Here is a 24,615-nt window from a genome sequence, read left to right on the forward strand (position 1 = left end):
GAAGGCAAAACTATTGCAATTGAAAATAAAATACAAAACACTTTGCTGTATAATTTATTGTAAATGATCTTTCTATCCTGCTAATGTAATGAAGCAAAATAATTACAGCAAGGCATTTTAGTGAAATAAATTGTCTATTTGCAGAAACCACACACTGAAGAATAACTACAGTTCTGGCAATGTATTACTTTCTTGCAGAGAGTGTTCCAAATGTATGGTTTTCAGTGACCTGTTACTGCTCTGTTACATAAACCAGACGCTTTGGGATTGGCTGCTACAGAATTGAACGGACAGAAATCAATAGCACTGGGATGGAGCTGGTAACTGCAGAACACTTGAGGCACTCAGAAGCATTGCTCATTTAAGAGAGAGCAGGCTGAGCTTAACATGACTTACGACAGCTAGTGAACATAAGCAGAAAAGAAGAGCAAGGAAGAGAGAGAGATGTGAAGAACAGACTTTATTTTTAACAGGATCAGAACTCAGGAGAACAGGGTCTACTAAGCTCACACTCATTTTGCCCAATTTTGGTCAGATCAGTTTTCTCCCTCTTTGGCTGTAACATTTCATCTGTTTGTTATTTTCTTCTGGAGGGTTATATTATCATGTACCAAATATTTTACTCCAACATGTTCCTAGTGCTGCTTGGTACCATCCCATGGGGACACAGCTATTCAGATACACGTGTCGTGAGTGGTGAGTACCCTGACAGCATGTAACTTTGGCTCTGCAAACTTTGAGCAGTGACGTTGTCTGTGATTGCTGAAGGATTCTGGGTTACAAAAAATCTTGCAGCTTTTTAAGGCAATTTCTAAATAATTTAAATTTTGTCATAGAATAGGTAATAGAAATAGGTAACTTTTTCTTTGTTTTGAACTCTGTTGCTAATTAATTCATAAAAATAGATTTCTTAAGCTAAAACATCTTTTAAACAAAGAGGATAATTAAAAAGAGGTAAATGAATCATTCATTTGCTGAGATAAATATTAATCCATAATTGTGTTGACAGGAGACTGATTTAACGTTTGTCATTTTAAATTCAGACAGGCAGATGACATTTTTTATTTTTACTTACAGATGCAGAAAGAATGGCAGTTGAAGATAGTTAAAGCCAAGAAGTTTTATTAGAGTTACAAATGTCAGTGTGCAATTGTTCTGGGACCCCAAATGTCAGTGTGCAATTCTTCTGGGACCCCAATTATCAATATATAATTTTTTTGGTACCTGAAAAAGAGCAATAATGTTTAGCATTTATGCCAATCAGTGGAGCCCAAAATCAGAGTCTATGATACCATCTGGGGTTCCTATCCACGTTGTGGCCCTCTGTCCTAGATAGAGCATGGAGACATTAATAAGCTTTAAAAAAAATGTTTTACAGAGCTACTGTGTCTTATATTTAAACTGTTGTACATCTTAGCAGAATATCAGATATTTTGTCGTAGAAGCTGTCAAGAAAACAGAGAATGATATTGTTATATTAGAAGAGACAATGGGGTATATTTACTAAACTGCAGGTTTGAAAAATTGGAGATAGCAACCAATCAGATTCTAGCTCACATTTTGTAGAATGTACTAAATAAATGATAACTAGAATCTGATTGGTTGCTATAGGCAACATCTCTACATTTGCAAACCCACAGTTTAGTAAATATATCCCAATGTGTCTTGAAACTAGCATGGCATAGTGATGTGACAGACATATGTGTTAATTAGTGATTTTTTTCTTACAAATTATATGAATCTTGTATAAATTAAACTGCAATGTATACATAAGGACAATAAGTTTGTATTTTAACTTATGACAGATCAAAATGTCCTTCCTCCGACCATTAACATATATAATATGTTACCTGGAAACATGTGTTTAAATTTAATCCATCTACATATGCTTCAATATAGGTTATTACATAACGTGTATAGTACTAACATTTTAATAGTACTGTACTTGAAAGTTATTTAATATGAAATGAATACCAACCAACTCTGAAAATGCTGGTCAAAAGAGCTTGCAGTCTAGAGAATAGCATGATCATCTCATTTACAATGAAAATACATAACCATTTATAATAATGTCATATTTGGTACTGCAGTTATGTTTAATAACCCTAATAAAAGTAAGCTAATGAATTCACATGGAACTCTTCCTCTTTGGGACATTGATATAAGTTTGTGTTTTATAGAGTACAGTAAACGTAGATTGGCTACGTTGTGAGATTCACTGAGCTATATGGCTTAATTAAAAACTGCAGAATACAGCAGAGCTGTCAAGTGATGTCAGTTCCAATTTTAAAATAAATTTGGCAAGTCTACAAAGCTCTATGCATAATGTATAGGTAAGAGTGAGGTATTGTAATGATCCACTGGCCATCATTTTAAATGAAGTGAATTATTAACCAAAATCTCCATTCTGCAGAGCCATTGAAAAATATTGCCAAATTACTGATGTAAGCATTACATTCCAAACATAATATACTGATGTTTCAATTTATAGAGATGTAACTAGTTAAATTGATATCCAAATTGTTGAGCCCAAAGTAATTAGCTAAAATGCTTTTTGACTTCTATGGGACTTTTTTTCTATAGGCCATTTTCCCTTTGATACACGTGGAGTAAAGAATTGCCCATTAGGTTTTTATTAATAAAATGCTCTGGTATTATATGTACAGTTTTGAGAACTGCCGAGAGTCATATAATAGTTTGCTAACTAGAAAGTGGGTACCGGGTCATTTTACAGCAGTGATAGGCACTATCTTGCTGTTGTGGAACTACAAGTGCCTGCATGCCTTGGGACTAGTGAATCCACAAAAGTCAAAGGCTGACATATTGCATAAGACTGTTCTAAAGTATAAGAATAAAAAATCATTTATGTATGTTATGCCTATATTTTATCTAGAAAATACTACATCATATCACAAATCTAAAAATATATTGCATCCAGATGCATTGGATAATGTTACAAAATCTGAACACATCCGTGATCCTTTTATAAAGTGATAGCTGCAAATGAGCTGTAGTCAAAGCATTAACTCAAACATTCATTCACTTGTTTGAAACAACACTTTAAAAGTAATAGCTAGCATCTAATGTAAGGGGTCATTTATGTACATAGCATTTTTGTGCCCATACCTAAATGTTATTATTTTTTAATTAAATGCATTCATCAATATAACATGTAAATATCACATCGACTTTTGGCATAAATAGAATAAGATAATGGTAACAAATGCTATATTAACATTACTTCTGATTTCTCAAACTTCCCAAAATTAGTTATTGGGTTATAGGGTGTAGAATGTAAGCTCTCATGACCAGGGTCCCCTCTAATCTCGTCTGTTCCCACCTGTATTATGTACTTGTATTATGCCTCTTGCATGTTATGTTTGTTCTATACTTGCCTATAACACTTAAGCTATTGTGCTTACTTCTTGGTATTATTGAATTTATTATTTTAGAATGTTTGGTATTTTACCTTTGCTTGTCCTTTATTTTGCTTGTCGGGTATTTTTTAAATACTTTTCTATATTTCCACACTGTGCCACTCTGCAGAACTTTGTGGCACCATAAAAATATGATGATGATAAATATGGAGATTTCCCAATCATGTAGTTTGTTCACCATATTGTCAACTTCCTGGGTAGAATAGTGATCTGTTAACAGGTTACACTCTATATTTATGTGCACAAGAAACAATATATTTATGATATAGGTATTTAGCACTCCCTAATAGGCTCTTAAATTCAGGTAACGTAAAATTACTTTTTATCTTGAGGCCTCAGTGAATAAATGCTCTGAAAAATGCCCAATTAATGTTCTGTGCACTTATGGGTGGTTCCTGTTGCCCTGAAATTCCCCATAGGCTGTAATCAATGTACCATTGCTCTGACAGTGTTTCTCGTCCTGCTCCCACTATCACACAACTCTAGCTCCACATGGCTCCCCTTTTTATGTGGATTTTGGCTAATGGCGTCCCACACAACAAACATATCATGTGCCGGAAGGAAACATGTGGTTTCCTTCCGGCACATGAGTGCTGTCATGGTTTGGCCGGAATGCACGCTCATCAGAACCTGCTTCCAGACTTTGCTGCGTGTTTAGACCACTTTACGCATCACTGTAGTTACTGGACTTCTATAATCCTAAACACTTTATCGCTTCAATGGAAGACCCTTCTAAAACCACAGTGGTAGCTTACTCCAAACCTCTAAAAAGAGTGCCATAGGTCAAAGCCGCATAATTCATGTTGAGGCAATTTTCAAGCAGACTATTGAGTTTAAGTCAGGGAAGAAAAGTCCATGTGTAACAAATATGTGACATAACCCTGTGGTCTAAAAGCACATGCACCTTAACTAAGGCAACCGGACATATGGTCAGGTCTGTATGTGAGTGGATGGAAACCCAACACCCGTTGCCCAAATGGTCTTTCAGAGACCTCTGACCAGGGACAGGCTGGACTGAGGGGCAGGGGGGCATCTTCCCCACGGGCTGGTCCCATAGTGGGTTACCTTGGGCTGGGTCACTGGGCCGTCTGCATTTTTTTTCCTTTAAAATATTCCTACTAGGCGAGTCTTGCCGCCTGGGGTAAAGTTTGCCAGCACTCCCCTGCCTCTGACCTGTAGTCAGACGGCTGGTATCTCCGCACTGGATCCATCTATGAATCCACTAGTTGCCGTTGACTCCCAGATTTAAAATTTATATAGCAGTAATCATATCTATTCTGTTCATTTTAACTATATGTATAGTCATGGGGAAGTGCTACCACCATGAACAGAATAGCTTTACAAAAGTAGAACAGCAGACAAGTGTTACAATGTGTTGCACATGCTAAAGAGCCTAAACACTGTCATGTAAATTGACCATGAGGTAAAATCCGAGGTTGTCCTCACCCATAACGTGAACCTATAGTAACAATAAATATAGTGGTCCAGTGAAATTATTAAAGCGTATAAAGTGCGGTGGGCAAAATTAGATCTTGGAACGTTCCCATTGTTATAGTCCGTGGGTCCGATGTGTGACAGTCTGATAATAATAAGACACTGAATATTCTCTGAGCCATAGACCAGTTATAGGCATTGCCCCAGCTCCAGCCCCATTGGACTTACCCACTTCTTACCTTGTGTGGGCTTCTTTGTAGCTTCTTGGGAGTGTAGTGCCAGGCTGTGTCATCATAACCCGACACTGTGAAGCTGCACTGTAAGATGCATTCAGATGGGCCCCAGCTGTGCTCTCTCCCTCAAGATCCTCACTCGATAAGGTCACTTGGCACATTATCTTCTTTATTTAATCTATGCGTGGCCAGTGTCATTACACTAAGCCCACACAGTTTGCCGCCGATTGTCAGAGGTGTCTGTAGCGCGTCAGATGCAGACACAATTATGTTGACGATGTGGATCAAGGGGTGATCCAACCGGCAGTGGACCCTCTGACAAAGGGCCCTATGATTATCAGCTGGCAGCAGGCCCCTTACTGTGGTACACCCTGTGTCATACTTGACAAGGAACATTCCTGATCCACCCATCTCCTCCAATTGCCTGTGACGCATTTTGCACCCTTGCAAAAGCCACCATCCTGGCTGACATAGCCATAAACTCCCACCTAAAGCCAGATGCAATTGCACATAAGTAGGTTCCTGATTTCAAAGGGCTACTAAATGACTTAATGAAAGCAAATATCTGTGGTTGCTATGGGTTACTGCACCTACTGCACCTTGATATCAAATAGCTCACTCTAATAATTCATGGTGACACCAAGCAGACTTGGGAGACTGAGGAATTGTGTTGTTGTTTACGATAAGGGAGATTTTAAATTATTAGCTTAAGAAAATAATGGGACATCTATGTTTCATGTCTGATGCTTCTTTGTCTTCTTTGTCTTCTTCTTTCTTTGTTCACTTTTAAGGAAAAGATATTGATGTAAACTTTACAGTTAGCAGATTCCCTTCCTCCTTTAAACAAGCACTAATCCAAATTAAATCATCACTTAATCCAGCCTCTCTCTCCAGCAATTGCCCTATTACTTACTTCCCTTTACCTCCACCCTACTTCAGTGCAACCACCTATTCTCGACTCTCTGCAATCACACTTCTGTCTCAACATTTCGCAACTGCCCTCACAAAATTAATCAATTATCTACTTGCAGTAAAGTCTAAGGGACCTTTCTGATATATTCAACATTGTTGATCACTCTCTTCTTCAGCACACTCTTCACACTATTAGCCTTCATGATACAGTCCTTTACCTGTCCAAACACTCCTTCAGTGTCTATTCATCTGGTACATAAATCCCTCCACTCTCGCTACCTGTTGGGGTTCCACAAGGATCTCTGCTTTTATCACTGTACACCTTTTCTCTTGGTAAAGTAATTTGCTCAGTACCCAAATCTATCATCTCATGTATCTTTGTCTCTGCTATTTCATCATTGTCATTTATTTCTAATCATGCAAATCACATAGATATAAATTAAACATAGTAACAAATGATGCAAGTTCATATTACAAGTATGAATCATACAAGTACAATTATAATGTAGCAAATAAACAGGTGAAAATTCCATAAGTACAAACTAAACATACTAATAAGTAGGTAGACAAAGAAGCAGCAGACATGAGACATAGGGCTAGATTTACTAAGCTGCGGGTTTGAAAAAGTGGGGATGTTGCCTATAGCAACCAATCCGATTTTAGCTTTCATTTTGTAGAAGGTACTATATAAATGAAAGCTAGAATCTGATTGGTTGCTATAGACAACATCCCCACTTTTTCATAACTGCAGCTTAGTAAATCTAGCCCATAGATGTCCCAATATTATCTTAAGCTAAAAATTTCAAATCTCCCTTATCGTCAACAACACCACAATTTCCTCAGTCTCCCAAGTCCGCTGCCTTGGTGTCACACTTACCTTCACCCTCTGCTTTATCCAGTTTGTCTCACAGTCTTGTCCCCTTCACCTTCAAAATAGTGTTAGAATATGCCCTTTCCTTACCAAAGATACAACACAACAGCACTTATCCTCTCTCTCATCATCAAACACCTAGACTACTGCAACCTTCCTCTAACCCATCTATCCCTGCTTGAATCCTTACTAAATTCCACAGGAGGCCTGGGCTTCTTCTCTCAATTCTCCACATCTACTGTACCGGTCAGCAAAACTAAACACTACAATGTCTCTCCAAATGCACCATAATCCAATTCAAGTTACTCATCAACATAGCTCTCGACAATACCAACTCTTCATACATCTCAAACCTCATCTTAAAATACCTTTTTCCTTATGCTCTCTTAGATGTACCTCTAACCGTCTCTCATTCAGGTCTACAAGAGTTCTCTGAACACACTTATGGAGCACTCTCACATCTGATCAGACTCTCCCCCAGCCTTCTGATCTTTACATGCTCTCTGAAAACCTGGCATTTATTAGAGCTTACCCTACTATCTACCGATTCTACGGACACTAGTACACCCTTACAACTGTCCCACTGAGACCAACATTTGTCTCAGCTGTGCCCTTTTCCATTAGATTGTCAGCCCTCACTACTCTTTATTTTCATGCCTGCATTTATTTTGTCTAGATTGCACGCCCCTGTTTTAAGTATGCCCCCTTTTACCTATTGATCAGCGCTCAAGAGCACCGTGATGGTTTAGAAATCAATGATAATAACAATAATAATAAAAAAAATAATAATGATAATAATATATAGTGATGTTTGGGTAAATACAGTGGTTGACGTGGAAATTTAAGGGAATGTAAGTGAATGGAATTATATAATTTTACAATGACGGCAATATGAGAAATGGTGGTATGGCATACCACTGTATACATCTCCACTTCGACCACTGGGTGTACACACACACACACCACACTTGTCACTGTGATAATATTTGTACCAGTGGACATTTAGAAGTGGCGGTATGAAAAATGTAATATGAATGTAAGTGAATGGTATCTGATAGTTTTACAATGAAGGCAGTAGGAGAAGTGGCGGTATAACAAATTACCGTATAGACCCCTACTTCCACCACTTGATTTGTACACAATAATATATTTTTTCCTTTTCATAAAAGCTACTTTATTTTTTAAAACCCTTGAATACCAATTGAGTACACAGCAGAAAATTATCTTCTGTGGCTGCAGATGTTAACATTCAATATAACTGAGCCAAATCCACCTATGATTCCCACTTAGTTTTATCGGAGATTATTTTGCTGGCTTGTGAACTGTGTTTACACATGTACGGTACAAATTGCATTCGTTTGCCTTTTTACTAATATATAGAGTGAATAAATCTTGTATTTGTAGATAAACAGTTTTATGCGTCTCCTGTAGACAGCTGTATGCTGGAAATGTAAATCTGGAATATTCTTCCACCTCGACTGCAGTGATGTCCCATGACATCATAAAGAGCAAGAAGTGATGATAATGCACTTTGTAGAGATGCAATTACTTTAAGTATATATTGGGCAGGAAAGATGCAAGCTAATCTTGTTACCCACCATTTAACAACCAGTGTATTAATCATAGCCATTATACCTTAATGATTTCTGCTTACTGCATTCTGTTTTCTTTTTTTTTTTTTTGCTAGACAGCTGCTATTTATATGAACAATTGCAAATCCTTTTACTCCTCTATTAAAAAGCCGTAAGCACTCTTAGAGGTGCATTGTAGTGTAATTCTAGAATAAGGAACACTGCTTGGGATACCTCTTAACTGTCTTATGTTTGATTCCAACTTCGTGTCCTTCGTTTTGGATTTGTCTTTCTTGGTTCCATAAATTGTCTACCTACCATCTAATCTCCATACAACAATACCCACACTGTTTATGTTGTTATTGTTGTGCTTCGTGAGGTAAAAAGGATGAATTATCCGCCAGTATAAATCTGGGCTCTCAAGTGTTGAAATGGGTAGAAAGTGTTTTTATGTAAGTTATCGCTAACCAATTGTGTGCTGGTCAGGTCGTTCCCATCATGTGGTGAGCCAATGGGGGGCCAGGGGCAGGGTGACTAGCTCACTCAGTGCAAAACTAGTGCTTTAAAAATGTGCTTATGAAGTGCTGTTACATATACATTACATTCAGCTATAGATACAGGGGCTGATGCAGAGGTGTTGGCAAAATGGGCATTAAAAAAGAGCACAAAAATATAAAGTATTTCCGTATTTTCATATGCAGAGCCACACACACCTTGAGAGCCAGCTGCAGCTTATGTGCCTGGTTTATGACAAGTCATCAGCAGTAGCAGCAGCAGCATCAGCAGGGGCAAACGATATGCAGGTGTAATATAAAGCTCCTAACAGGCGTATATGTGTATTTATGCAGGTCTGTAAGAACCGCACTCACATGAACACACTTTTACTGTACTTCACCTACGCCAGAACGCCCCTGCCCTCCCCATTCTGCCTCTCCAGGTACAGGCAAGCGTAAAGTAATAAAACAGGGTCCCTTACATCACTCAAGCCGATTCCAGGTGCAGGTTCAACCCTGTTTTATTAGTACTGAAGGTACTTTTACAAGGTGCAACAAAACAGCACATTTCCAAATGTACAATACACAATAGCCAGGTGAGCAGCAGTGCTCTGCAGATAGCAGTTCAGTGTGTCTGGGTATGTGATAGCAAATGGTGTGGCCCTTCTACAATTTACTGCCAATAACAGCCTGTGTCTCCTGACTTGGGATGTCAGCTCACACAGCACTGTCACTAATGGCACTCTGTCTGTACTAAAAGAACTTAGATTCCCGCTTAGTACCTCTAACATGAGTCCCTCAAACTGTACTGACAAGCATCTCCCCCACTTGCTTCAGGTGCTCTTCACTCAAACTCTGTAGAGCTTACTTACTACCTAACATTAATAGCCTTAACAAAATTCCACTTTGCATTAATAGCCCCCACATTACATTAATAACTTCATTACATAACCATAATTGCCCACCATACTATACATTAGTACCACACTCTACTTTAAATTAATATATTTCCTTCCCACGTTAAGTCAATATCCCACCACCACACTTACTTGATCTGGAGAGAGATCCAGTGGTTTGGAGGGTCAAAACTGAAATCACTGTCGATGTGTGGTGGTTTCAAAACACCAAAAATGACTGCAATTTAATCAACACCACCAGAAAAGTCACTAGAAAAATCAGCAGGCTGGATTTAGATCTGCTCCTGATAGGCTAAATATCTCAAACAGCATGCTGTTTGAACTATCTTCTCATTCATAAATAAGAGAAGGTTACATTTACTTGTGAACAATGATGGCAATCATTATTTATTTATTAAGGCGGCAACATTAATTTTTCCTTATATTAAGGAGCAAATTTAATGTTCACAGCACAGTCTTGCTGTGTCAATCACACTGCAGGGAGCTCATAAATCAATGCAGATAGAGCCCAACACTCAAGGAATAAGAGAGCAGGACATGGAGCAGTACAAATGGCAGCTACACTGAGCGCGGAAGCTGAAGGGCCCTGGTAAGCCCAATTTGCTGTTAGGCCTCATAACAACTGATATCCTGGTAGTCACATTCATGGATCTAAGCCTCCTTCAGGTCATTATCCAAAATGGGCCTGTTGTTGACCATTTACAGTTCTTTAGGCCTTTGATGAACAGATTGACAAGCAGTAGTACTGGTTGGTTATTGCTAACACTAATGAGTCACATGATCAGTTTAGAGAGCACCTTGTGGGCTGAGACTCTGGTGGAGGCCCACATGCTTCATTCTACCTTAGAGAGCCCCCGGGTGCTGTCGTCCCTTTCTCAATTTTATAGGTGACTCTACAGGTGTTCTGCTGCTGCTTCACATGACCAGTTCTCAGGCTCCCCTGAGCTGACCTATCTACTCAGGTGGTGGTTGAATAGGACTAAAGGAGGATGGTGGCCCTGTGCAGGTTCTTATCTCCTCACCATCAGCCCTTGCCATCAGATCTGATGGGAGATATAGTTTTCTCAGAGGCTATCTCAGGATTCACCTGTCTAGTAATTTCCAAAATGTTATAGATAAGGGGTCAGGTGAGGTTATACACAGATTGATTTGCATTGTGTACAAATTACAAATATTTGCCACCCATTACATTTGTTTAATTCTAAATATTTTGGCTTTATTACCACTGGCACTAACATTTTATTTGTACAATGTACTTCCTGCTGGAGGATCATAAGAGCACATTTGCTATTAATTGCTCATACTAAATTAAGGCTTATTTCAGGATGGTAAATTTTGATCCTCATCCTCATATGACCACCCTTGAACATGGAGCAAGAGTAAAATATGCAATAAAAAGAGATGGAATGGTCTTGTTTTGCCTTAGTATTTGTACACCTAAATAGCAAATGATGACATTGCAAACAATACACTGGTTCAGGTGTCCGTGTATTAGTTGGGTATTTGAACACCTATATTTGTAATGACAGTAACAGAAACGATTGGTTTGGGATTCATTACAGTACTGAATACAATAAAAAGGGGGCTAAAGAAATGGGTAATTTGTACAATAGAATAAAAACCCTGCACAAATTTAATATATTATATAACTGCTCCCAGCTGAAGCCAGACAAACTCTTAGAACAAGGCTAAGTGAAGTCTTCACCTATAGCAGTGTTTGACTAACCTGTGACACTCCAGGTGTTGTGAAACTACAAGTCCCAGCACGTTTTGCCAATATATTGCAGTTTATTGCTGGAAGGGTATACTGGGACTTTTAGTTTCACAACACCTGGAGTGTCACAGGTTAGCCAACACTGACCTATAGCAAGCCACCTATCCGGTAGAGGGTGATATTTTCACAGGTACTAAGATGACCCCAGGACTTATACTCAGTGTAGTAAGAGTTTATCTTAGGACCCAGGTATCGATGGGGTTTAGAGACTGGAAGTAGTAGTACATCAGGTGGTGTAAAAAAGATAAACCAGAGAGAAAGCAAAAGTTCGAGGGCAGGCAGCGAGCTGGGATTACTGGAGACAAACCAAAGGTCTAGGCGGGCATCAAACAAGGAGGGAAAGCCCTCCCTGCCATTTAAAGTACTGGTGACCAATCAGAAGCACCTGCAAAAACAACCCCTCTGCAGAATTAGAGGATTATGTCGCATGACCACCAGAACATCTTGAAGAAGCAACCCGGCTGCTTAGCAACTAGCTAGAACATAGCAGAGCGGCAGCCGGTAAGATAGCGTCTTGGTTGCCTAGCAAGAAACTGGACAGAAGAATCACAGAGAGCTGTTGCGAGTACCGTGGCAGCTCGTAACAGATTATGTCACTACCAGGCTAACTAAGTAATGAAATTCAGTTTATTGATTCATCCATCTCTAGTATTGATTACCAAGCCAATAATAGCTGGATTGAGCGAGGAAAAATATAAGTGAATCCTTAGGATGCTTCCAACGTAACTCTTTCAATGTCAGGGCATGCAGGCGCTGTAGTGGGTGCGTGAAGGCTAGGAAGTTCTGACTAAAAGTGAGGTCACATGACAAAGACAAGTAAAGTTTAAATATGTTTACGTTATTTCATTATCATTTGGGAAACTTGACGTGATAGCGTCATTAAGATCCGTCACCCGTTATTCAATGCCGTGATTTTCGGCTTTTTATACTAGGGAGCGGGGCTATGGCGATGAAACAACGTCACAAAGCTCCCCCTACTCCATGTCACATGATCTGTTCTCTGGGATCACCCGGAGGACAGGTTAAAATGTTGGCAAGTATGACCTGATATTGAAAATCATCCCTATCAAACATTCATCTGTATCAGACAGATATTTTGCACAGAATTATTGTACCCATAATCCTCTATTTATATTAATTTATTTTGCTCCATTCTATTAAAGTGGTTGTTCTATCGCTTATTCATCTCCTTAGGATTTGTCTATTAAAGTGCACAGTTTCAACTATTAAACTAGTTCAGTATACATGCCATCATTGTCCATGTTATAAAATGTGTAAAATTAGAAAGTGTGCAATGAGTTACTGAGCCTGCTTCAGTTACATACTGTAGGGTAGATATCCTGCTTCATCTCCTGTCTAGTTGCAGAGTTTTGTAAACAGCAAATTTGCAGCCATTTTTTTTTCAGGTAAAATATTGTAAGTGATAAAAATAATAATAATGATTGGTGAATGGTCCGATTCAATTATTATAATTTTTTTTTAGTTTTTAAGCATTTTAATATTCATTAAAGTACTTTTTATCCTGGGCTTCCGTTCTACCGTTGCTCAAAGAATCGATGGAAAATCTATGTTTTCACCAATTGATAACAAATAGAGTATTGCTGCCTGGGAGGACAGGCGAGTAAAGCGTGGGGAATGTATTGCTCAGAAGCTGGGGTGATTTGTTACTACTGGGGAGGGGTTGATTTGTTGCTACAGAGTGGGGTTGTGTTACTACAGAGGGGAGGGGGGAGTGCTTTGCTACAGAGGTGAAGGGAACGTGTTACTGCAGAGGTAATGGAGGGGGGGAGATTTCAGGGGAGAGGTGGAGGAAAATGTGCTACAGAGTTGAAGGTGATGTGGGATGTGTTACTACAGATGTGATGAGAGATGTGTTACTACTGAGGTGATAGGGAAATGTGTTACTACAGATGTGATGGGAGATGTGTTACTACTGAGGTGATAGGGAAATGTGTTACTACAGATGTGATGGGAGATGTGTTACTACTGAGGTGATGGAGAAATGTGTTACTACAGAGGTAATGGAAGATGTGTTACTACTGAGGTGATGGAGAAATGTGTTACTACAGATGTGATGAGAGATGTGTTACAACAGAGGTGATGGAGAAATGTGTTACTACAGAGGTAATGGAAGATGTGTTACTACTGAGGTGATGGAGAAATGTGTTACTACAGATGTTATGGGAGATGTGTTACTACGGAGGTGCTGGGGGGAATGTGTTACTGCAGAGGTGATGGTAGGGGATTTGTTACTACAGAGGTGATGGGGGAATGTGTTAATACAGAGGTGAAGGGGCAATGTGTTAATAGAGAGGTGATGGTGGGGGATGTGTTAATACAGAGGTGATGGTGGGGGATGTGTTACTATAGAGGTGATGGGGGATGTGTTACTACAGAGGTGATGGGGATGTGTTACTACAGAGATGACGGGGGATGTGTTACTACAGAGGTGATGGTGGGGGATGAGTTCTTAAAAAGGTGATGGGGGGATGTGTTACTACAGAGGTGATGGTGGAATGTGTTACCACAGAGGTGATGGTGGGGGATGTGTTACTACAGAGGTGATGGTGGGGATGTGTTACTACAGAGGTGATGGAGGATCTGTTACTACAGAGTTGACGGTGGGGGATGTGTTACAACAGTGGTGATGGTGGGGGATGTGTTACTACAGAGGTGATGGTGGGGGATGTGTTACTACAGAGGTGATGGTGGGGATGTGTTACAACAGAGGTGATGGTGGGGGATGTGTTACAACAGAGGTGATGGTGGAATGTGTTACTACAGAGGTGATGGAGGGAGATGTGTTACAACAGAGGTGATGGTGGGGATGTGTTACTACAGTGGTGATGGTGGGGGATGTGTTACTACAGAGGTGATGGTGGGGGATGTGTTACTACAGAGGTGATGGTGGGGATGTGTTACAACAGAGGTGATGGTGGGGATATGTTACTACAGAGGTAATGGTGGGGGGATGTATTACTACAGTGGTGATGGGGGATGTGTTACTACAGAGGTGATGGAGGATCTGTTACTGGAGAGGTGATAGTGGAATGTGTTACTACAGAGTTGACAGTGGGGGATGTGTTACAGCAGTGGTGATGGTGGGGGATGTGTTACTACAGAGTTGATGGTGGGGGATGTGTTACAACAGAGTTGATGGTGGGGGATGTGTTACTACAGAGTTGACGGTTGGGGGATGTGTTACTACAGAGGTGATGGTGGGGGGATGTATTAATACAGTGGTGATGGGGGATGTGTTACTACAGAGGTAATGGAGGATCTGTTACTACAGGGGTGATAGTGGAATGTGTTACTACAGAGTTGACGGTGGGGGATGTGTTACAACAGTGGTGATGGTGGGGGATGTGTTACTACAGAGGTGACGGTGGGGGATGTGTTACAACAGAGGTGATGGTGGGGATGTGTTACTACAGAGTTAATGGTGGGGGGATGTATTACTACAGTGGTGATGGGGGATGTGTTACTAAAGAGGTGATGGAGGGAGGATGTGTTACAACAGAGGTGATGGTGGGGATGTGTTACTACAGAGGTGATAGTGGGCATGTGTTACTACAAAGGTGATGGTGGGGATGTGTTACCACAGAGGTGATGGTGGGGGATGTGTTTCAACAGAGGTGATGGAGGAAAGATGTGTTACAACAGAGGTGATGGAGGAAAGATGTGTTACAACAGAGGTGATGGTGGGGATGTGTTACTACAGAGTTAATGGTGGGGGGATGTATTACTACAGTGGTGATGGTGGATGTGTTACTAAAGAGGTGATGGAGGGAGGATGTGTTACAACAGAGGTGATGGTGGGGATGTGTTACTACAGAGGTGATAGTGGGGATGTGTTACTACAAAGGTGATGGTGGGGATGTGTTACAACAGAGGTGATGGTTGGGATGTGTTACTACAAAGGTGATGGTGGGGATGTGTTACCACAGAGGTGATGGTGGGGGATGTGTTACAACAGAGGTGATGGAGGAAAGATGTGTTACAACAGAGGTGATGGAGGAAAGATGTGTTACAACAGAGGTGATGGAGGAAAGATGTGTTACAACAGAGGTGATGGTGGGGATGTGTTACTACAGAGGTGATGGTGGGGATGTGTTACCACAGAGGTGATGGTGGGGATGTGTTACTACAGAGGTGATGGTGGGGATGTGTTACTACAGAGGTGATGGTGGGGGATGTATTACTACAGAGGTGATGGTGGGGATGTGTTACCACAGAGGTGATGGTGGGGATGTGTTACTACAGAGGTGATGGTGGGGATGTGTTACTACAGAGGTGATGGTGGGGGATGTGTTACAACAGAGGTGATGGTGGGTGGATGTGTTACTACAGAGGTAATGTTGCATGTGATGAAGGATGTTGAGGGAGGAATGTAATACAGTGTGGGACTGGAAGAAGAAAAGTGTTACTGTAGAGTGTACATTTTTAGGAACAACAGCAACTCAACCACAAAGCAGAAAACCACGTAAAATCACAGAGCGGGGTCAATGACTGCTAGGGCGATGGTACATAAAAGTTGCGAACGCTTTGCTGATTCCATAGATGAAGAGTTCCGAAATTCCACGGGCATTGATATAAGCACAAAAACCATGCAACAGGAACTTAATGGAATGGGTTTCCATGGCTGAGCAGCTGCACGCATATCTCACATCTCTAAGACCTATACCAAGCGTCGGATGGAATGGTGTAAAGCATACCGACACTGGACTGTGGAGCACTGGAAATGTGTTCTGTGGAGTGACGAATCACACTTTTTTGTTTGGCAGTCAGATGGGCGGGACTGGGTTTGGCGGATGCCAGGAGAACATTACCTGCCTGACTGCATTATGCCAACTGTGAAGTTTGGTGGAGGAGGGAGAATGATATGGGATTGTTTTTCAGGGTTTGGGCTAGGCCCCTTATCTCCAGTGATGGGCTTTCTTAATGCTTCAGTATACCAAGTCATTTTGGAAAATGCTATGCTTCCAACTTTGTGGAAACACTTTAGGGAAGGCCCTTTCCTATTCCAACATGACTGTGCCCCAGTGCACAAAGCAAGGACTAAAGGACTACAAAAACCTGGTTTGATGAGTTCGGTGTAGAAGAACTTGACTGGCCCACACAGAGCCCTGACCTCAACCCCATCAAGCACCTTTGCGATGAACTGGCATGGAGATTGTGGGCCAGGCCTTCTTGTCCAACATCAGTGCCTGACCTCATAAATTCTATAGAGAATGAAAGGGGACAAATTCCCACAGAAACACTCCAACATCTTGTGGAAAGCCTTCCAAGAAGAGCGTAAGCTGTTATCAATGCAAAAGTGGGACCAACTCCATATTAAAGTGTATATGTATTTGAATGCAATGTCATTACAGTCCCTATTGGTGTAATGGTCAAGCATCCGAATACTTTTGTCCAACTCTTTGCGCTTTGTATATGACCTTCATAATGTTTCCAAAATAAACATTTTTTTCAGCTGAATGCTCCTTTTTAAATGCCCATATATGTAAAATACTGCCAAACACTGACGTGCACAGAGGGTTATAACACGACAACTGAATGCACAATACTGTGGTTTACTTGACTTATTAAGAATCGCTGTCAGCCTAAATGGAATAGCTTATTGTCAAATGGATTTGAATAATGTGAAAGGATCTGTTCTTGTTTTCATGTATGATGCCCATGAATAAATTACATTATGATTTAGAAATCGTCTGACAGGTCTAAGAATATTCTAACAATTTCAGGCTCCCGGTGAGTGCTCGGCAGAATTTGTACATGCTTATTATAGTGGCATTAAATATATGTTACTCCTGGGAATGTTTATATTATTCCATATTATTTCATATTATTCCGCTTTTCCATCACCTCTATGTGGTGCTGGCATTGTTTGGTATATAAATATTGCTCAAGCACACCCCAGCTCATAATACTGACCAACATTGGCTGCTTGTGAAAACCTTGCTGTGTGAGTTTGACTTGTGCGACTAAAGCACAAGGACACTTGCGTTCCATTGCCTCTTTCTGCCTACTGAGCTGTCATCAACTCACTGGTTTACAGTTTATTGCTATTTGTGTTCATATGCTCTTGTTAACATACGTTATTATACTCCATGGATATTTATGCTACTTGTTATACGTTAGACAGGTTTATTCTTAAATTTAGCCAGGTGGATTAGTTACTCAGGGATGAGACAGAACAAGAGGTCTGGGCTAAACAATGAGTGTATACAAATACAATATCATCAAATTTGTCATCTGGCCAACAAGGTCATTGCATAACAGTACCCTGGGCCAGACTCTTAGGCTTCCCCTCCACTAGGAAAATATGGTCCCCAGCCACTAGAGGCACCATTCCAGAGTTAGCACTATTATCTTACCACCTATTACCACTACTGCCCTAATCCATTATCTCCATCACTGTGGGAATAATTTAGGGTATATAACATGTGCCTTTGGCCTGTACAGTGGTGGATTAGTGACTAGGAACTGCTCTTACGTCAATTGAATACGCTGTGCTTGTAAGGATTTCATCTGCCTGGTGACCATATATCTACTTACCTGTATTGCCATCTACTGAATAAACTGTGATTTGTTGGCAACAATCTACCTAGGTGACTTTCAAAGAACCCACCAGGATGTACGGTCCTCACACTGCTCCTGTAACTTATGATTCTTTAAGCATAACAGCCTACAGAATTTTCAATAAAAAACGCTCAGCGTTGTTATACTTTGTATGTGGCAGCAGTACCTCAAATCCACCAGAGGTGCTGCTGTTCTGCCCCTGAACTTTACACCATTCCTGTAGGAGTTAATCTCCTTACCTGATTAGAACTGCATCTGTCTCACAGCTTCTAATACCTGCCTCAATCTGTGCTCTGGGCAGTTCATCGTTTATACCTGGCTGCTTGTCTCTTGTTTATCCCTGTTCCAGTTTTGTTTTGCTACTGTCTGATATCCTATTGTGACCCTCTGCCTGATTACCGGACCCTGCTTGTTTGCCTGTTGCTCTGACCTCTGCCTGATGACTGGATTATGCTTGTTTGCTTGTGACCCTGACCTCTGCCTGGCTACTGGATTCTGCTTGAACTCTTGTTGCCCTGACCTCTGCCTGGTCACTGGACTCAGCTAGTCTGTCTGCTTCCCTGGGGTGCCATGTGCCTCTGGCAATCTGGAATCCTGACCCCTGCCTCCTTAGTCTGGAGCCTCGTGCCTCCTGGCAATTGGGTAACTCATACTTGCCCCTGCATTTAAACTGTATTTGTCATTGCTTGGAACCTGTTGCTTGTGTGGACTATTCCTGCCATTCATCACACCTGTTTATATTCAATACACTTGTTCCTGCATTTAAACTGTGTTTGTCATTGCTTGGAACCTGTTGCTTCTGTGGACTATTCCTGCCATTCATCACACCTCTTCATAATTGTTTATTGGAGTATGCCAGTTTATTCTGCTACCTGAAAACTGCAAATTCCACGAACTCAATCCTTCTTTACATATTTTGCATAATTAAAGACACTTGGTTTTTCTACTGCTATTGCTGTGTCCTGAATTCACTAGGAATCATAACAAACGTGATGAAAGTAGCACAGAACCAAAAGAAGTGGACCGCTGAGGTGCTAATTCTTGGAGGGTGCATGGATAAAAATAATATTGTCTTCATAAGTAAATCTTATTTCCCCACTCTAGCCCACGCGCGTATCCAAGACTTCGCCCGCGCTGTCCCCCTCCACTGGAACAAGCTCCCTCCCTCCATCAGAACTTCCCCTAATCTGTCCAGTTTCAAACGGGCTTTAAAAACCCACCTTTTTCTTAAAGCCTTTCAGTCTCCCAATTAACTTCCTACCTTATCTTCTGCCTCTCCCCCTTCATTCCCCTTCCCTGCCTCAGTTCCCCCTACTCTCCCTCTCTCCTTTGCGTCTCTCTGTCTGTCCACCCCACCCCTTACATTGTACGCTCCTCTGAGCAGGGCCATCTCTCCTGTTTCCACCACTTCTAACTCTGCTGTCCAGCTACTTAGCCCTCCTCCTCGAGGACCCTCCAAACCCCGTCCCCCCTCGCTCCAACCTCCCCTCTCTGTTGGTCTCCCTGTCTTCTGCGCCCTCCCTCTTGGGCTCCGTCGTATGCGGATCTTCCCTCTCCCTTCCCCCGCCCTCTCTAGCTGTGCTTTGAGCTTACTGAGTTACTGTGCTTACTGTTTACTGTACTGTGCTGTCTCACCTTGTATTGTAATTCGTTTGTCCCTGTACGGCGCTACAGACACTTAGTGGCGCCCTATAAATAAAAATGAATAATAACAATAATAATAATAATAATAATACAGCCGATTGGTTCATTTCACAGCAGGAGTCATCATGTTGTGCAACACGGCCCCTTATACCCAATAGCACGGTTTGCTAATAATGATTCATCATGACATCATGTTCCCAGTTGGTGGTTTGATGTGCTACGGTTCTGCTTCCTGCTTATTGGTCCCCTACAGACATTTGTAGTGAGTTGAACAATTATAAAGCAATAAGAATAGAGACTGTATATTTAAATGTTAAAGAGTGGAACACAATAATATTCATTTGACTCCCCCAAGAAAATTCTATGCTTGCATTGAATATGTGTATTTCCTTTTGATTAACTGAAAGCCCTTCCTAGAGTTTTGACAGGTTGTATATTATTTTAGACTCAATTCTGTATTATTTTGTATTTTAAGGTCCCTAACTCACTGGCATCAAAATACATGCTTACACTAGCATTTTTATCACTGTTAAAAGCATCTACATGTGTATGTGAATGAACCCATGTGTTCCAATGATCCCATACCTACTAGTATTTGCATCTGTGGTCAGGAATATGTGCTGTTTTCCGACACTGCCTGCTCCATCCGCTGCAAGTGAACACATTGGTGTGAATGGAAAGCCTACTCGTTAGTTATCTGGTTTGACATGCGGTGTCGTTGGTGTTTATTGCAACAACAGATGGTAAGGGTCCTAGAGATTGCATGTAATTTTTCATACTACAAAGATGATTTACCCTGTCATCAGGATGTGCTTAGCTGTTCTGCAGCTTGAAGCCGCCTACGCTTTCCTTATACAAACTAACAACAATCATTTGTACTTGAATTGTGTGCACTATATAAGAGAAATATTGTACTTGTTAAGCATTATCAGATCTATCAACAAAGTAAATACTACTAATTAAGTACATTTTTAAAAATCTAATCCATCATGATAGACACGGATCCGGTGATGATAATTTTTACTCAAGTGGCTAGCATCATGCCCAAGATTATAGCGAATATTTATACTGTAATGACAATGTTTGTTTATTTAAAAAATAGAGAGACCTAGAGAAAGGGAGAGAGAATAAGGCTGGGTACACACTACAGGTTTTTCAACCGATTATTGGGCCAATCAACCCATAAACGACTGTTCAGCCCAATATCGCATTAGCGTGTACACTGCCAACGATGAGTGATTCTCTTACCAAAGCTCATCATATCGCTTCAGTTGATTTTATAAACAGACTAAAAATGTCAGTAAACAATGGAGTTATGTTGTTCCAATTCTGCAGTGTGTATGCACTCACGACCGGCAGTCTATGCAGATCTCTATAGAGTTTATATTGTCACGATCTTTTCAGACAATTGTTATGACAGATGAAGAGCACAGATCTGAAAGTAAATCTTGTAAAACGTGTATAGTGTGTACACATGAATGGGCACGCTGATCGTGACTTTCAATAGTTAGTAAAATTGATAACGATATCGCATTGGGAGAAATTTTCTGTAGTGTATTCCCAGCCTAAAACACAGTTAAAGCAAGCTTGCTGTAGCATAGACTGAAGATGCTGCCAGGGGGGAGGGTAGGGTACATAATTACGACACTGTAAATGTTGGCACTTAACCTGCTGACATGAAAAAATCGAGAGGCTAAATGCCAACACTTGCATTGTATAGACAGGTGGACAATGTCGTCAGTGTGATTGGCTGATTGGCGATACTCACAGTGTCGCCAATCACAATGCATACAGTAAAAATGCCGGCACTTAACCTGCAGACATTTTCATGTCTGCAGCTTGTGCCAACATTTACATTGTAGGAATAATGACCGCCACCGGCCAGGGGAATTTATGCAGTATATTAAAGCAACTTCAATGATTTCATTGTCCTGGACTCTCTAAGATATATGGTAACATCCAGTAAGCAGTGACAGACAAATGTTAAATCCTGGTTGATTGTAATTATTCAGACCATAGGATAAAAGTGTAGTAAGAGAATGTTGATGTTCTATGGTGGTTTTTTTGTACTATAAAACATCAATATGCATTGAATATTTCTTCAATTAGAACATATAATGAATTAATTTCTAAATATACAATACCTCCGCACGTCATATATTGGATTAATCAATTCATGATTAAATGTGTTGTAATATTATACTTGCTTGGATAACAGTAAAAGTAATGTTTAACACAGTAAAGAAATATGTAAATTTATATAAGACAAATTATGGGAAAATTATGTTCAGCTGATAAAGACAGCAATAACTTTTCAGAAATAATACACGAATGCCTGATAATATATCTCATAATTTAAAATAAGTCATTAACAACCCTATTTTATTCAGATTGTGGAGCTTAATAGACTATGATTAATTTGAGCTTTCTTTCTGAACTCTCTTTGAATGCTCTACTGGAGTGTCATGATTTTTGGATATGGTAATTGGAAGTGTCCTCACTGGGAGAGCGCAAGGAGCCAATAATGACTCATAACATGACATTTAAAATTAGACACATACGTCAGATAACTGTGGGATAAAGGAATGTAACAAGGTCTCTTCCTTTAGTCTATAAACTCTGCATAACAAATTAGGAACATTCAAACCTGTGCATTGTATATAATTTTATTGAAAACAATATATACTGCGACGTTTACAGCCAATTAGGCTGATTTACATCTAGTTGAACTACGGGGCCACAAAGATTGTGGATGTGGATCAATATTTGATGGAGCAGCTGACTGTATATGTGGTCCGACTGTGCCCATGGGGCCCTGATGGATCCCGACATATGGCCGAAAGAGGAGAAGAGAATGTTTCAGATTCAGATTTGTGTTGTAACCCAGGGTATAGGCACATTAAGGGCAACAATAGTATACAAATTTGCTTGTAAGACTATGTTGTCTGAAGCTGGAGGTCCACTATAATTTATGGAACTCCACCTTCATACAAAAGGTTCTTCCAGGAAGATTTGTTTACTTCTGTTGCTCCTTTAGACTGGTTACACACAACAGTATTTTCAGTCGATTATCGGGCCAATCAAACGATAATCGATCAACGATATTGCATTAGTGCGCACGCTCCAACGATGAACGATTATTGTTCCAGAGGACATCGTATTGTTTGATTTACTTTTATAAAACAGACTAAAAATATCATTCAGCTATGGAACGATGTCGTTCCAATTCTACAGTGTGTATGTACTCTCTATAGGCAGGGTCCATAGCTCTCTATGGAGTGTGCAGAGTCAGGATCTTTTTAGCAGAGGGATATGACAGATGAAGACCACAGTTATGAAGGTAAATCGTATAAAACATGTATAGTGTGTACACATGAATCGGCATGCTGACCGGGACCTTTATTATAGTTGTTGTTGTTGGTACAATCGTTACAGATGTCGCATCAGGAGAATTTCTCTGTAGCGGGTACCCAGCCTAAATGTAACAACAGATCCACCATGCAGATTGAATTATATCTAATGCACTGGATTAGTGCGTTTTGTAACAAGGTATCAAAAACAAACCAATCTGCCTGGAAGATAAAGGTGACTGTACATGAAAACAAAGATCTGTTAATTTGTTTTACTGAAATCAGTTTTACTCACCAAGAAAATAGTTATGATGTTTTCAAAACTAACTGGTAATTCAGCACTAGACACATAACTTAATAATATAGATCTAGTGCTTCTGGAGGAACCTGGATTACCTGCAGAGCAATAAGGTGCCTCAGTATCTGTATATGATTTACTGTGGTTCACTGCTCCTTCTGGACGTACTCTACGTGACTAACGATACACCTCACGGTCTGCTGTACCCATGACCTATCTTCTATGGATCTAATATTTCGCAATGAACTACAGGACAAACATTGTGGGGCTCATTTAGATGTAGACACATTTAATAAAAGAGCATTCAGCTAAAAGAAACAGTTCAATTCTGCAAATGTGTATACCTACTCCTCACCATACAGCAGAGATAGCTTAGAGATGTGTTGTGACAGTGTTAGTAATAAATGCTAACATTGCTTTACCCTTTGTTAGGAGGTCCACAGTGTTCTGCCACAGACAATATAACAGCGCAGTTTACATTTGCAGAGCCCATTCCTTTTGCAGTGTACTTAGCATATCCTATACGTTAATGACTAATGTTACAGAGCAGATTTCCTGGTGGGCAGTTGCTATGGGGCTCAGAAGTGAGGGGGGACTGGCAATGTTGAAAGCCCAAAGGGGGGCTATGATGCGCACACGCCAGCCCCTGTGCATTTAAAAAGACCAGAGCATGGGACCCTGGAGCAGAAGCGCTGCCCCTCTCAAATTTTGCTATGGGGCTTAGTTATCAAACTTTTCATCCCTGCCGTTGGCCATTATACAATGCAAAGCCTATTTCCTGCTGACCAGTGTACAATGTAAAACTTTCTTCCTTTTGACCTATGTACAATATAAAGCCCAGTTCAGACCTGGTGGTTATGTGTATAACATAAATGCCAGTTACCTAATGGCCAAGTGTACAATATAGCGCCTAACCCCCAATATAGATCTCAGTCTTCGGTGGCCAAGTGTACAATGGAGAGGCCCTCTGAGGTACTTAGTGTCCTGTTGGGTCTGGTATCTCAGCTGCTTCCACACTCTGTTGTAGAGACTGAGAGCAGCTATATTGCTTCTCCTCTAGCAGAAAAGCAGAGTTTAGTGAAGGACAGGAAACTGAAT

General features: G+C 40.5%; 1 protein-coding gene across 2 annotated transcripts in view; it reads left to right on the top strand.

The window, feature by feature from the left end:
- Window positions 1–319: 319 nt before the first annotated feature.
- Window positions 320–24,615, top strand: part of CHODL (chondrolectin) — a 70,350-nt gene continuing 46,054 nt past the window's right edge. For both annotated transcript variants that reach the window (XM_075198216.1, XM_075198218.1), the window contains exon 1: window positions 320–696. In XM_075198216.1, the coding sequence (XP_075054317.1) occupies window positions 606–696 (91 nt within the window). In that variant the 5' untranslated portion in view covers window positions 320–605. The remainder of the gene's footprint in view (window positions 697–24,615) is intronic.

Source organism: Mixophyes fleayi, chromosome 2 (genome assembly GCF_038048845.1).
Source record: "Mixophyes fleayi isolate aMixFle1 chromosome 2, aMixFle1.hap1, whole genome shotgun sequence".
Taxonomy (NCBI): domain Eukaryota; kingdom Metazoa; phylum Chordata; class Amphibia; order Anura; family Limnodynastidae; genus Mixophyes; species Mixophyes fleayi.